The sequence below is a fragment of the Petaurus breviceps genome, unplaced genomic scaffold, assembly GCF_028583685.1.
Source record: "Petaurus breviceps papuanus isolate PSGF00001 unplaced genomic scaffold, PetGlider_PUasm1.0 140, whole genome shotgun sequence".
Taxonomy (NCBI): Eukaryota; Metazoa; Chordata; class Mammalia; order Diprotodontia; family Petauridae; genus Petaurus; species Petaurus breviceps.
This window is the reverse complement of record NW_027185698.1, coordinates 991,958-1,006,334: the sequence shown is the minus strand read 5'-3', so window position 1 is coordinate 1,006,334 and position 14,377 is coordinate 991,958. Positions and strand designations below refer to the sequence as shown.

Here is a 14,377-nt window from a genome sequence, read left to right as displayed (position 1 = left end):
AAGAAAAAGCTTTGACAGTGGAGAGTAAAGGGGGGGAGAAGATGAGTTAGTGAACCTTACTCTCATCAGAACTGACTTAAAGAGAGAATAACACACTCAATTAGGTAGAGAAATCTATCTTACCCTACAGGAAAGTAGGGGAAAAGGGGATGGGGGGGGGTGATAGAAGAGAGGGCAGATTGGGGGAGAGAGTAGTCAGAAGTATAATACTTTTGAGAAGGGACAAGGTGAAAGGACAGAAAAGGACTAGAAAAACAGGGGCAGGAGAAAGAAGATGGAGGGTAATACAGTTAGTCTTTCACAACATGACTATTAAGGAAGTGTTTTGCATGACTATACATGTATAACCTACACTGAATTGCCTACCTTCTCAATGTGGGGAGGGAGGAAGGAGGAGAGGAAGGGAGAAACTTTGTAACTCCAAGTTTTAAAAATGAATGTTGGCAGGGCAGCTAGGTGGCACAGTGAGTAAAGTGCAGGCCCCAGACTCAGGAGGACCCAAGTTTGGTTCCAGCCTCAGACACTTAATACCCACACAAAAAAAAAACTAGCCATGTAACCTTTGGCAAGTTACTTAACCCCAATTGCCCTCCAAAAGGCAAAAAAAAAAAAATGAATGTTGAGGTGGCTAGTTGGCGCAGGGAATAGAGCACTGGCCCTGGAGTCAGAAGGACCTGGGTTTGGATCTGGCCTCAGCCACTTAACACCAAAAAAAAAAAAAAATAGCCATATGACCTTGGGCAAGTCACTTAACCCCAATTGCCCTCCAAAAAGTAAAAAATAAAATAAAATAAAAATGAATGTTAAAAAATAAATAATCCAAGTAAGATGGTTGGTTTTGGGGTTTGGTTTTGTTTTTACATTCTTAACTGTCTCCAGGGTAAAAGATTAGATGATTTCTTATGATAAATTTTTCTCTCATTTTTTGTAGATTTCAAGAAGTAAAAAGAATAAAAATCAGCAACTTCTACATAATGAATTAGATAACAAATGAAAATGACATACATACATCAGTACCATAGATCAGAAAATCACCAGTTAATGTGTGACACAAAATTCTGTATTCATCAACTGTTGCTGGGAAAAGACGAGTTTCTCTTTCTTCTTGAGCATCCAAAATTTCACTTTCTATCTAAAATATTAAATGAAATACCAATGCAATGATATAATAAATTAATTCTCAGGGTCTCACAATAATACCAGTGTTGTTATGGCTGGCATGCTGCCAACATGGAAGAATGCTAAATTTAGCAAGTCACTGAATGAAAACTTACCTTTTTCAAATCTATCACTATTCTGTTTAATTCTTTCACTCTGGCATATTACAAATTGATTCCACAGATTTTTCAAATCACTTAATGTAAACTCAGGCTTCCATCTCATCCTTCAGATCTGGTATTTTGCCATACTTTGGACTCAATCTAGTCATGGAATTTAAGTTTGTGGGAATATTTTTTCTTGAATCATGCCTTCATTTTCCCCACAGGATGATTCTTTCCTTTCTATTGACTGTTCTCAATTACTCTACTAACTGGTCTCATAAACTAGTACAAGCACCCACACATGCTGGGAGCTAAATCTCAAAACTAGTAAAATTTGAAATATTATAGATAGTGAAATATGAACTACAAAAAATAAGACTTTCTCTTGTGACATGGATAACAATGTCAAAAACACAGTGCAAATTAAGATACTGCATATCAGTAATAATGTTTAAGATTATATAAGCAATAAGTAAATTGATCACTATTCAATACTCTTAATACCAGAAAGCCAAAAGAAGAGTCTCAATAGATAAATTATTACACATTCTTCCTCAAAATTATCTTGATCATCAGTGCAGAAGGTAGGACCTAAGCTATACATGGAAAGAATCTTGAGGAACAACTACATTAAGGAAGTAAAGAAAAGGAAGTAAAGAAGACAAAAAAGGATCACAAACAGAGTCTAGAGGACAGTCATAAAAGTATGGTATTTATGAAGCTAAGGGAAAAGAAACTATGTAGTAGAGAGGGGTGTTTTTCCCCTTCTCTTCCTGTTACATATCTGGCTGCTCCTTTTCAGTCTCCTTTGCTGAATCATCATCCACATCTCATGTTATATATGTGAATATATCCAAGGGCTCTATCCTAGGCCTTCTCTTTTCTTTACAAACTCTTTCTCAGTGATCGCATCAGTTTCCATAGGTTCATCTATCACCTCTATGCAGATAACTCCCCAGAATTATATATGCAACCCTACTACCTCTTCTATTCTGAGCTCTACTTCCATAGCCACATCTAATTCACCATGTTCAAAACTGTCTCCGCTATCTTTCCCCCAAAATTGTCCCCTTGTTTTAACTTCCCTATTTCTGTGAAAGTACCACCATCCTTCCAGTCTTCTAGCTTCATAACTTCAGTATCATCAGTCATTTCGTCTTATTCCCATCTTTCTGATCACATGATTTATTACCAAGTCTTATTAATTCTACTTCCACATCTCAACTCCACTTCATCTTTCCACTTATAAGGCCACTACCTTAGTTTTTGGTCCTCATCACTTTATCTTTTGAACTACTGAAGGAATCATCTAATTGGGCCTTCAGGTTCCCCCCTCTCCAATCCATCTTCTACACTACTGCCAAATTGATATTCCTAAAGCACAGGTCTGACCATCTCACTCCCCCATTCAAGAAGCTCTAGTGGACTCCCTTTTGCCTCTAGGATAAAATACAACCTCCTCAATTAAGCCTTTAAAGGCCTCAGGGTGGCTAGGTGGTACAGTGAACAGAGCACTGACCCTGGAATCAGGAGGATCTGAGTTCAAATCTGACCTCAGACACTTAACACAAAACAAAAACAAAACTAGCCATGTGTCCTTGGGCAAGTCACTTAACCCCAATTGCCCTCCAAAAAGCAAAAAAAAAAAAAAAAGACTATAAAGTCCTCCAGACTTTACTGCATATTACTTTCCTTTACCTCTCTAAGTTCCGTTCAAACTGATTCACTCACTATTTCCCATACATCATCCTCCATTTCCTGTCTCCTTTCCTGTTTGTATAAGCCAAGCTCCATGATAGGTTGTTAGTATGTATCTGCAGTCTTGTCCTTCTTTTGTTGTCACAAGTGATAAATGTTGCCTTGGCTAAGCCAGGAAACACAAAGTACCAGGGTAACTCTTCAATAATTGCAAGTAAGGCGATGGCCTTAGGAGACAGCAAATAGGTAATGGTGTAGTGGTTAAAAATTTTGAGAATAGAAGGAAATCTGTGAACAACAGAGTCAGGTCTCTAAAGAGAACAGTAAAATGGGCTACATAATTATCGAACTATGCCACACTTGAGACAAGAAAGGCAGCCTCAAATAGAGTAAGAGTGAATGTTTGGGAGGAGGTATTTGGGTAAACTGCTTGCACCTAAAGAAGTAAGGCCAAAAGACTGGGATTAGGGGGTCAGTACAATAGGATGCAAACTTGTTAAGCAGGCTCGATTGGCGGAATTACCCAATACAAGATTTGCAGAAGTCATTTCAGAGGATCTATTAATCAGAGCACAAATATAGTATATCCTTACCATATGTAATTGAACTTTTCCCTCAAAGAGTACAGCAGCATAGTCAGAATTAAGACTCATACTGACAACAGTCCCCAGATATTCCATATCTTTGAGTTTTTTGACACCTACATAAATCAGGAAAAAAACAATTTAATATTTTAAGTTTTACCTCCTCTATATACTAAGGATTATATAATTCAACATTCAAAAACAATGAAAATGGTTTTTCCAGGTATAGTAACACATGACCAGCAAGGTCATTTTTTGGTTGCCCACTTAGTGATTTTGTTTAAGTGGGTGGCAAGAAGAATCTCCCCAATATCAATAGACATGAATAGTTTTTTTAAGCAACTGTAAACTAGAAATTAGGTACTAACCAACATATCAAAGAGTATACCAAGATAAACTCCTGTCAGATCGATGGATAGGGAAAGAGTTCATGGTTACTGGAGCAATAGGATGGATCACAGAAGATACAAGCAATAATTTTGATAAACTAAAATTTAAAAGATTTCATGAACTATCTAATGCAGTTAAAATTAGAAGGGAAATAAGTAATAGGAAGAGTCTTTGCAAGTTTCTCTGATAAAGGTCCCACATCAGAGATAAATAAGAATAGATTCAAATTTGTAAGACTAAGACCTATTCCCCAATAGACAAAGGAAGAAATGCAAACTAGCAATGACCATAGAAAAAATATTCAAATCACTAATAATGAGGAAAATATAAATTAAAGCATGTCTGAGATGCTACCACACATCCATCAAATTGACAGACAAACAAAAAAAGGAAAATGACAATTGTTGGAGGGGCCATGGGAAAAAGAAGCTCATTTGTGTACCACTGCAGGCACTGTGAATTGGATCAGCCATTCTTGAAAGCCACTGGGAACAATGCCCCTAAAGTTTATTAAACTGTGCATACCCTTTCACCCATCTAAACCTGTATTGGGCCTCATACTCCAAAGAGATCAAATAATGAGAAAAAGCCTCTATAGGTACAAAATTGGAAACTAAGGCAGTACCCCTATATTGAGGAATAACTAAACAAATTGCAGTATATGAATGTAGCTTCAGTCACTCAGACAGCAAGCATTTATTAAGCACCTACTATGTACTAAGCACTATAGTAAGCACTGGGGATACAAAGAAAGGTCAAAAAACAGTACCCGTTCTCAAGGATCTCACAACTTATTGGAGGATTTGGGGGAACAACAAACCAACCACAAACAAGAGATACACAGGATAAATTGAAGATAATCCCAGAAGGTATTTATTTATTCTTAGTATTCTTAGCTCCAAACTCATCTACATCAAGAATCAGAGAGCTGAATGTTGTTTTTATTGGTTCTAGAATTTAAAAATCTCTTGCACAAAAAAATCATAAGCTTTGAGATGAGTAAAACTACTTGAATTTTAAAAGTTGTTTAACTGAAACACTAATAAGAAAAGAAGGGAAGAGCCAGCAACAATTAATGAACAATCTTTCTGAAATCAACACTGTGATCTTTGGTGAAACCTGAACCAAACCTGGAGCTATGCAAGTACAAATTGGCACATTGTATAGTACAAAGAAAGCACCGAAGAGAGTACATAAAAACACCAGTGGAGCCTATAGCCTATGCCTGGGCACTACAAGCTCTTACTAGATATATGCAGATTCCTTATGTTCAGGGAATCTTGTCTCATTTGTTATATCCTCTTCATGGGTGCTTACCTGTGATAGTCACTAAGGCCATCACTGTAACGAGAGGAAAAACCCACTCTAGGAAAAGGAGGATACAGTTAAAATCAGGATCCAAGTGAAATATAAACCAAAGGCCAGGAATCAGAATTCCTCGAGAATATCAGTTTAAGGGACTGAAATATATGGAAACCAGGGTTTAAAGGCAAAGAAGTCTACATAGAAAACATAATACCAAGAATGACAACAAAATAATAGTCTGATAAGACCTTCTTCCTCAAAGCCATAATTCCGTAGTCATCTTTTTCACAAAAATTAAAGAACCAGATGAATGTCCTCCTCAGTTTTCTTTAGAAAAGTCTCCTAGAGACCCACATGGACAAAAATATTTATAGCAGCTCTTTTTGTGGTGGCAAAGTATTGGAAATTGAGGAGATGGCCATCAATTGGGGAATGGCTGAACAAGTTGTATATGAATGTAATGGAATACTATTGTACTATAAGAAATGATGAGCAAGTAGACTTCAGAAAAACATGGAAAGACCTACGAATTGATGCTGAGTGAGGGGAGCAGAGCCAGAAGAACATTGTGTACAGTTACAGACACATTGTGTGATGACTAACTTTGACAGACTTAGCTCTTCTTAGCAACACAAGGTTCTAAGACAACTCCAAAATGCTCATGATGGAAAGTGCTATCCACATCCAGAGAGAGAATTGTGGAGTCTGAATGCAGATCAAAGCATACTATTTGCTCTCTCTTTTTTTGTTTTATTTTATTCCTTCTTTCTCATGGTTCATTCCATTGGTTATAATTCTTCTTTCCAACATGACTAAGGTGAAAATATGTTTAATATGAATATATATGTAGAGCCTACATCAGATTGCACACCATCTTAGGGAGGGGAGAGGGGAAGGAAGAGGAGAAAAATTAAAACCCAAAAGCTTTTGGAACTGAATGTTGTAAACTAAAAATTAATTAATTAATTTTAAAAGAAAAAGAAAAAAAGTCTCCTAGAGCTGCCTTTTCTATCCTCGTCAATTGGAGATGCATCCAGAAATTTGGGCTTCTGAGGCTAGCTTAACAGCAAGAGCACATGGCCTATGTGGAGCAACGTCTGTGCCTGCTACACTACAAATATCCCCATGAACCTGATGCTAGAGAGGATGTTCTGGCTTAGAATGTGGATGGGTGCAACACAGACCTGCCCTGGGCAGTGATTCTGGCAGTGCCAAATGTGCTAGAATACGACCTTCCCTAGTGCCTTAGCAAGACTAACTGGTCCCCAAGATCCAGAAATGAAAAGAATAGGGCCCCTTTCAGGTGAGTATTTCACATTGTTTCCCCATGAAAACACAAAGACTTGGTTTCCTGGATTTCTGTTCTGACTATAGTGGACACCAATAAATTGTTTTAATTACTTCTGGGGAAGATTAGAGCATGTGTTAAACACTTACTTTGTGCCAGGCACTGGGCACCAAAAATAGGAAAATAAGACGGTCCCCACTCTCAAGGAGCTGACAAAGAAAGGCAACATAAAAAACTGGAAAGGGGCACACACTTCACAGTGTATGTAAGCAGGTAAGACAGTCCCTGTGGTTGAGGAGATCAGGGGTGTGCTCAGGGAACACCCCTGGTGTGAGGGCTTGCCAAGGGCCCTTTGGAGGGCTGCTAATCCACCTGTCACCCAGCTCTCACCTGTGGCCCAAGAAGCGGTCGTGTGCACAGTGGCCATACACCCATAAAGCCATCTTGGCAGATGGGCTAAACCAAACTAAGTGTAACCAAGACCTCAAGCCCATCAGAGAGTTGAGGAGGAGATGTCTACCTCAAACACATGAAGATCTCCCCTAGAGGAGCAGATGAGAACACTGTATTCCAAAGGCCATGAAGGGAGCTAAAGCAGGCACTGCAGAGCACTCCCACTGCATCTCACACCATTGCCAGTCATTCTGACTTTTGTCTTGCCACTGGACTCTGAAGACTGTGGAAGAGAGAGTGAGGCTGACGACTGTGGGCAACTCTGCCTCAATTAAATCCAATTCATGAGCAAATCAAGACATCACCCATGATATCATGGGTTCTCTTCAAAAATAAAATGCAAAAAAAAACATTTTAATGGAGGAAAGTAACAAATAAAGGGGAGTTGTAAAGGGAAAGGAGTGGGCAAGATGATATAAAAATGGCCAAGAAGTGGCAAAGAGGTCTTCATAGGCAAATGTGCCCCATAAGAGCTCAACATCCAAAAGGCAGGGTCTAAGATTCTGGTTAGTGGAGATTAGAATGATGTTCAGAGTAAAGGTAGCAAGGTGTACAGATGGCCAAGAAGTGATGTTGCACAAGCACTTAAAAGTAGATAGCTAGGTGATATAGTGGATAAAGTGTCAGGCCTGGAGTCAGGAAGACCTGAGTTCAAATCCAATCTCAGACACTTACTAGCTGTGTGACCCTCGGCAAGTCATTTAACCATGTTTGACTCAGTTTCCTCATCTGTAAAGCTAACTGGAAAAGGAAATGGCAAAACACTCAAGTATCTTTGCCAAGCAAATCCCAAATGGAGTTACAAAGAGTCAGATATGATTGAAACAACTAAGCAACAACAAAAAGAGGAAGCCATAATCATTAACAACCAGCATGGCTTCCTTAAGAATAAGTTACACTGGGGTGGCTAGGTGGCACAGTGAATAGAGCACCAGCCCTGGAGTCAGGAGGACCTGAGTGCAAATCCAGCCTCAGACACTTAATACTTACTAGTCGTGTAACCTTAGGCAAGTCACTTAACCCCAACTTCCTTGCCTTCCCCCCTCCAAAAAGCAAAGAAAATAAAAATAAAGAATAAGTTATGGGGTGGCTAGGTTGTGCAGTGAATAGAGCACCGGCCCTGGAGTCAGGAAGACCTGGGTTCAGATCCAGTCTCAGATACTTAACACAAAAACTAGCCGTGTGACCTTGGGCAAGTCACTTAACCCCAATTGCCCTCCAAAAAGCAAAAAAAAAAGACTAAGTTATACCAAATAGATTTCAGAAATACCTGGAAAGACTTGCATGAATTGATGTTGAGTGAAGTGAGCAGAACCAGGAGAACATTGTACACAGTAAGAGCAACATAGTATAATGATCAACTTTGATAGATTTAGCTCATATTAGCAATGCAATGATCTAAGACAATTCCAAAAGTCTAGTGATAGAAAATGCATAGAAAGAACATCCAAAGAAAGAACTGTGGAATCTGAATGCAGATAGAAGTATACTATTTTCTCTTTTGTTGTTGTTTTTTCTTTCTTGTGGTTTTTCCCTTTGGTTCTGATTCTTCTTTACAACATGAATAATGTGGAAATATATTTAATATGATTGTACACATACAGACTATAACAGACTGAAGGCTATCTTGGAGGGGGGTTAGGGGAGGAGAAAAATTTAGAACTCAAAATCTTATTAAAGTGAATGTTGAAAAATAACAATAAATTAATTTTTAAAAATAATAAGTTATGTCAGACAAATCATTTCATTTTGAAGCATGGTTATTACAATGGTAGTGAAAAATATCTGGGAGTTTGGGTAGACTTCAAGTTCAAAATAAATCAATAAGTGAAATATGTCCATCCAAAAAGCTAGTACAATCATAGATTTTACTAAGGGGAAGCACAGGTCCAAGACAAGGGAGGTAACAGTACTAGGATACTCTTCCCTAGCCAAGCTATATCTAGAATACAGTGTTCGGTTCTGGCCACCACCTTTTAGGAAGAACTGAAGCATATACAGAGGAAGGTCACTAGGATTATGAGGGTACTGGATACTGTGCCATATGAAGACTGAATATAGGAAATATAAATGTTCGTTTTTGAGAAGACTTATCAGGTACATGATAGCTATCTTCATGTATTATAAAGGTTATCATGTAGAAGAAGGCCTTAAGTTCTGCTTGCCTCCAGAGAACTAGGAGTAGGGAATGGAATTTCAAGAGAGTCATTATGACTTAACATAAGAAAAACTGCCTAACAATAAGATTTATCCAAAAGTAAAACAGTCTCCCTCAGGAGCTGGTAGCTTCCTCTTCACTTAAGAGTTTCCAAGGGAAAGCTAAATAACCATTCATCAGCTATGTCAAATTTACAAAGGGATTATTGTTCTCCTCTAGGCTGGACTAGAAGTCTTCGAGCACTCTTCCAACACTGAGGTTCTGGGATTCTAGAGAGTCTTCTGTCCTCTGTGCCCATAACACGTCACACTCTGGGCACACAGCTGTCTTTCCCATGACTTCAAAAGGAATGAATTACATTCGTTAGTCCTTAAAAAGAATAATGGCATAGGCAGTACATGTTCATACTGCTTGACTTCACAGGATATTCTAGAGTCCCATATTCAGCTGCCTATTTAACACTAAATTTTGCTATTGAGATTAGCAGAATTAAATCTACATACATATTAATAATTTTAGATGAATCAAAATCTAGAAAAATCTTACTCGTTATAGCAATACTGCCAAATAAAGAACACAATAAATAAAAAAGCTTGCTCCTTCAAGATGACAGCCACACATATGTCATAATAAGATCATTCTTATTAAATGACCAAATATTTATCAAATTAAAGATACAGAATCAATTTTATATTTACCTGTGTCTCCCAATGCATAAAACCAGGCTCTATTGTTCATCCCAACAGCCAAATGAAAAAGGCCTACTGCAATAAAGTTGGGTTCCACTTCAACAGAAACAGTGACTGGTAGCTCCTATAAAAATAATTAGTCTTATTTATTAGAACTTTTAGAGATCTATCATTTTAAATAAAATTGAAATATCATACAGTTTTCGTACTCCTTCAACAGGGTTGGCTACAGTTACTTCAAGGAGGGAGGTAAGGTAAGCAATCCGGGTACTAAAAGTGTCTCCAAGCACTGGAAGTTTTGTCAGGAAAACATGGAGTGAGCCTCTTTGTGTACCCACTGCCAACAACTGTCCATCATCTGTCCAAGCCATACAACCTAAACCTAAGATATTAAAAAAAATTTTTTTTCAAAACAAAAACAAACACAGAAGTAAATTTTTCCTCAGAAAAAAATGCTCAAAATAACTAAAAAGAAATCATTTTGCAACTATATATTTTTAATATTGAATTTAGTCTCAGATCACTCATCTAATTTTATAATCACAAGGTTAGACTAGACTAGATGGTTTCTAACATTTATATGACTCGCTTTTAAAAACTTCTGTCCTGGGGTGACTAGGTGGCACAGTGAATAAGCACTGGCCCTGGAGTCAGGAGGACCTGAGTTCAAATGCAGCCTCAGACACTCGACACACTTACTAGCTGTATGACTTTGGGCAAGTCACTTAATCCCAATTTCCCTCCATAAAAGCAAAAAAAAAAAAAAAACTTCTGTCCTAATATTCCTATTAACAGTACCCATAAATGAACTAAATGATAAAATATAAGAAATGGAAACCAGACATAAAACAACTAAAAGACATTCATCCTATATTTACTGTAATAATACATATTCAATAAATATTATAGTCTTTCATTGGAGACAGCAACTGAACATTTTATAAGGTATATTTTTATTTGTCCTTCAAATATATGCAACTGCAATACAAAATGAAAAAGTAATTTCCTAATGTCAGTAAACAACAATCATTCAAATTAATATGGCAAAAAATAAAAAGTAAAACATGTTTCAGTTTATCTTAATAATTTTCAAATGATTGGAAAAATATTAAAAGATAAGCTAGAAAAAGAAGTATTTAAAATGTGTGCCTGAACTTAATGATTATATGGTGATTTTAATATAGCTGTTATCCCCTACCTAAAACATGAATGTTCTCTATAACAGAGTTGGCAAACACACAACCCAGTACACAGGAACCAGATTAAAACATAATTAAGAAATATTTAACAGAATGAATTAAAAATTTAATATAACACAGATAATGTGGTTTTCTAAGTCTATATGCTACCTGTAGTGATCCTTATGTGCAGTAGAATGGCCTTGTTTCTACTTGCATTTGACACCTCTACTCTATAAAATTCCAAATAAGAGGTTATCCAGCTCTGCCTGAAAACCTCTTATCCTCATTTACATTACAGTTCATTCCACTTTGAGTCATTCTATTTGTTGGGATTTTTTTTCTTTTATTAAGCCAAAACCTGTCCCCCAGTAACTTTTGAAGCATCAATCCTAATCTGCCCCTTAGAGCTAAACAAAATAAGTCTAATCTCTATTGCATGACAACTATTTGAACACAAGCTCAATCCTGCCCCCCAAAAATTTTTTTCTCCTTCCAGTGGAGTTTGTCAGTTATGAACATATGTAATTATTTTTGTTATATAGCAAACATTCTAATATAAAATTAGGTTTTTCCCCACCATAGCAACATCTGAAATTAAAGCATAAGTAACTCCCCTGGCATTCTCATTTATTCTCCATAATTAGGCATAACTTAGTTGGGGTACTAAAGACAATTCAAAACTGAGATAGACATAGAGGAAGATAAAGCTAACATTCCAAAGAATTAATTTCATATTTCTAAAATAAATATGGGCCAGGAAAAAACTGCCAAATCCAAAGACTATTTTTTAAAGTAAACTCGAGCCCTTGCAACACACAACAAAAATAACTCTACTGCAAATTCCTTTACATTTATTATAAAAATTATTTAAGGAAGCATATGCAATGTGACCTGGGAATGCAATAATGTTAAAAATCAAAGGTTAAATAATGTGATTATGAATCAATTTTGTTCAAAAGGAAATTGCCTCAAGGTACTATGTGAAATGGAAAATCAGATGAAAAATAGGAGCCATATATGAATATTTTCAAATCAAAGAAGAAGAGTCTAGTATTTTTCTTTAGTCTAATAACTTTCTAATGTGAACCAATGTAAACTACTAGGGAAAACAAAAAATAAATGGAGATAAGTGATTTAGGTGAGTAAATGTTCTTTCAATTTTTCTTCCAATGTGCTTTTAGCTACAATTTTTCAACTTAAAAAAAAAACTAATAAGTTTGAGAAGTTATTACTATACCTTTATTTTCATCATCCAGATTTATTATGGCATACATTTCCTTTAGTTCTGATAAATCATGGATTTTAATACTGAAATAAATAAACAAGTATTAGTTTTACTCAATTCCATTTACCAGAAGGTTGGCCACCAGATGACTGGTTTGCCGTAGTTCATTAAAGAATTTTGATCTGCACCAAAACTCACCATATCACAAGTCTTTCAAACTAATAACAAAAAAAGAACTATGATTATTACCACATCAAATGATAAACTAAATGAAGAAGACAACTAAATAGACTGTCAAGAAAAACAAAAAAATCAAGAAAAGGGTCCCTCTATAAATTATTTAGATTTAAATATTTACATCACAAATGACTGTCAGTCTAAAAAACTGATAAATTATTGAAATGAGATTTCTAAAAGGTATATAAAAGCATAAGCTATATTGCACTGTAAATTAAAGTATCACAGAAAAGAATTTTGAACTTTGTAAATATAATATAAACAAAGGTAAAATGAAGTGAATTTAGTGTACAATTATCCAGATGATAATACAATAATAATAAATACAATTTAGTGTACAAAATAGCAATTAAACAAAAGAGAAAGTATCTTTCTTTTAATTTTAATTATCTAGAATGGTTATTTACCTTGCTGTTTTTCAAACTTCAGAGTCAGGATCCTTGGGAAAGTTAGAAGAGACAGTAAATATCTCTTTCTGGGATTTTTTTAAAATCTTAAATGAATGAGTAGCAATAATTATGACAAACCTGGTTTTGTGAGGAAAATTATTTAAGTGACTTTGCTGTGAAATTTTTGGCAATTCCAAATGTGGCATTTAACATAAAAAATATACTCAATTTTAGTATAATTGAAGTAATTTGACTGCTACCTACCAGTTGTCTCCACATGATGCAGCTTTATTTAGTGATTGAGATATTGCAATGTTGGTTAGGTTATCTTTATGGTCACGGGTTTGAAAGACCTCTTGACCGATTTCTTGAAAATGTGTTGATATAACCACGACATACCCGTGTGAAAAACCAATCATGATGTAGCCATCACCAAACCTGAAGTAAAAGTGAATATTAAATATGCAATACAAAGGTATATGTGGGGGAGGGTGCTTAGTCTTAAAACATAAAAGCAATATACCAATAATTCTATTATTCTCTAGCAGTTATCATTAAATTTCTTATAACATTAGGCCCTTAGCTATAGAGCCTATGGACAGAACTAAGAATAAACTTACTTTTTAATTCCATTATAGGCAAAATCCTGTTTAAGTGATGCTTAACATACAATATAAAGTAATTCATACTACATGACAAGGCTACAATATTTCCATGTTGTCTCAAGAGGCTCAGGTTTTGTGCGTGTGTGTGTGTGTGTGTGTGTGTGTGTGCTAAGTGTCTGAGGCCGGATCCGAACTCAGGTCCTCCTGACTCCAGGGCCAGCATTCTACTCACTATACCACCTAGCCACCCCCAAATATTTTTTAAAATAGAAAATATTATAAAGATTTCTATAATCAATCAAAAAATGTATTAAGCACCTACTATGTTTTAAAAATTGTGCTAGGAAGGCTGCTGTGGATGAAAAGACAAAAAATCAAATGGTCCCTATTCTCGAGGAATTAACACACATTGGGAAGACAATATTTATATGTATAAGTATATAGAACATATATGCAAAATACAAACAAGGTGATTTTATGGAGTGACAGGGCATTAGCAACTGGAAGCATCAAGGAAAGGCCTCATGTAGAAGGTGACACAAGTTGAGTTTTGAAGGAAATTAGGAATTATTTATAAATAAGGCAGAAGAAGGGACACTCTAGGCATGGGAGACAGCTTATGCAAAGGCACAAGAAAAGGAATAATGTAAAATAAGGCTGGAAAAGTAGGTTGGGTCCAGATTGTGGAGGGTTTTAAATAACAAACTCTTTTTTTGTATAAATGACAGAGGAGTCACCTTTGGATTTGACATCATGGGGCCCACAAGGCTATACAAGGAAATAAAAATGACACTAAAGAAAACAAACATGGGGAGAACAGCTGGATTACACAATGGATACTTAGGAATTCTGGGCAGGAAGGTTACATGATTTTAAGACTATTAAGGGGTGAGCTGACTCCTTAATGAGAGCA

The 14,377-nt window shown here is 36.2% G+C and overlaps 1 protein-coding gene across 1 annotated transcript in view; it reads right to left on the bottom strand.

Annotated features, from left to right (window-relative positions):
- LOC138146493 (WD repeat-containing protein 19-like) overlaps positions 1–14,377 on the bottom strand; it is a 154,033-nt gene that overhangs the window by 97,032 nt on the left and 42,624 nt on the right. The window contains exons 6-11 of the mRNA XM_069068410.1: positions 13,124–13,297; positions 12,246–12,316; positions 10,037–10,209; positions 9,837–9,951; positions 3,554–3,660; positions 1,010–1,132 (exon numbers count right to left, since the gene is read on the bottom strand). Of these exons, the coding sequence (XP_068924511.1) occupies positions 1,010–1,132; positions 3,554–3,660; positions 9,837–9,951; positions 10,037–10,209; positions 12,246–12,316; positions 13,124–13,297 (763 nt within the window). The remainder of the gene's footprint in view (positions 1–1,009; positions 1,133–3,553; positions 3,661–9,836; positions 9,952–10,036; positions 10,210–12,245; positions 12,317–13,123; positions 13,298–14,377) is intronic.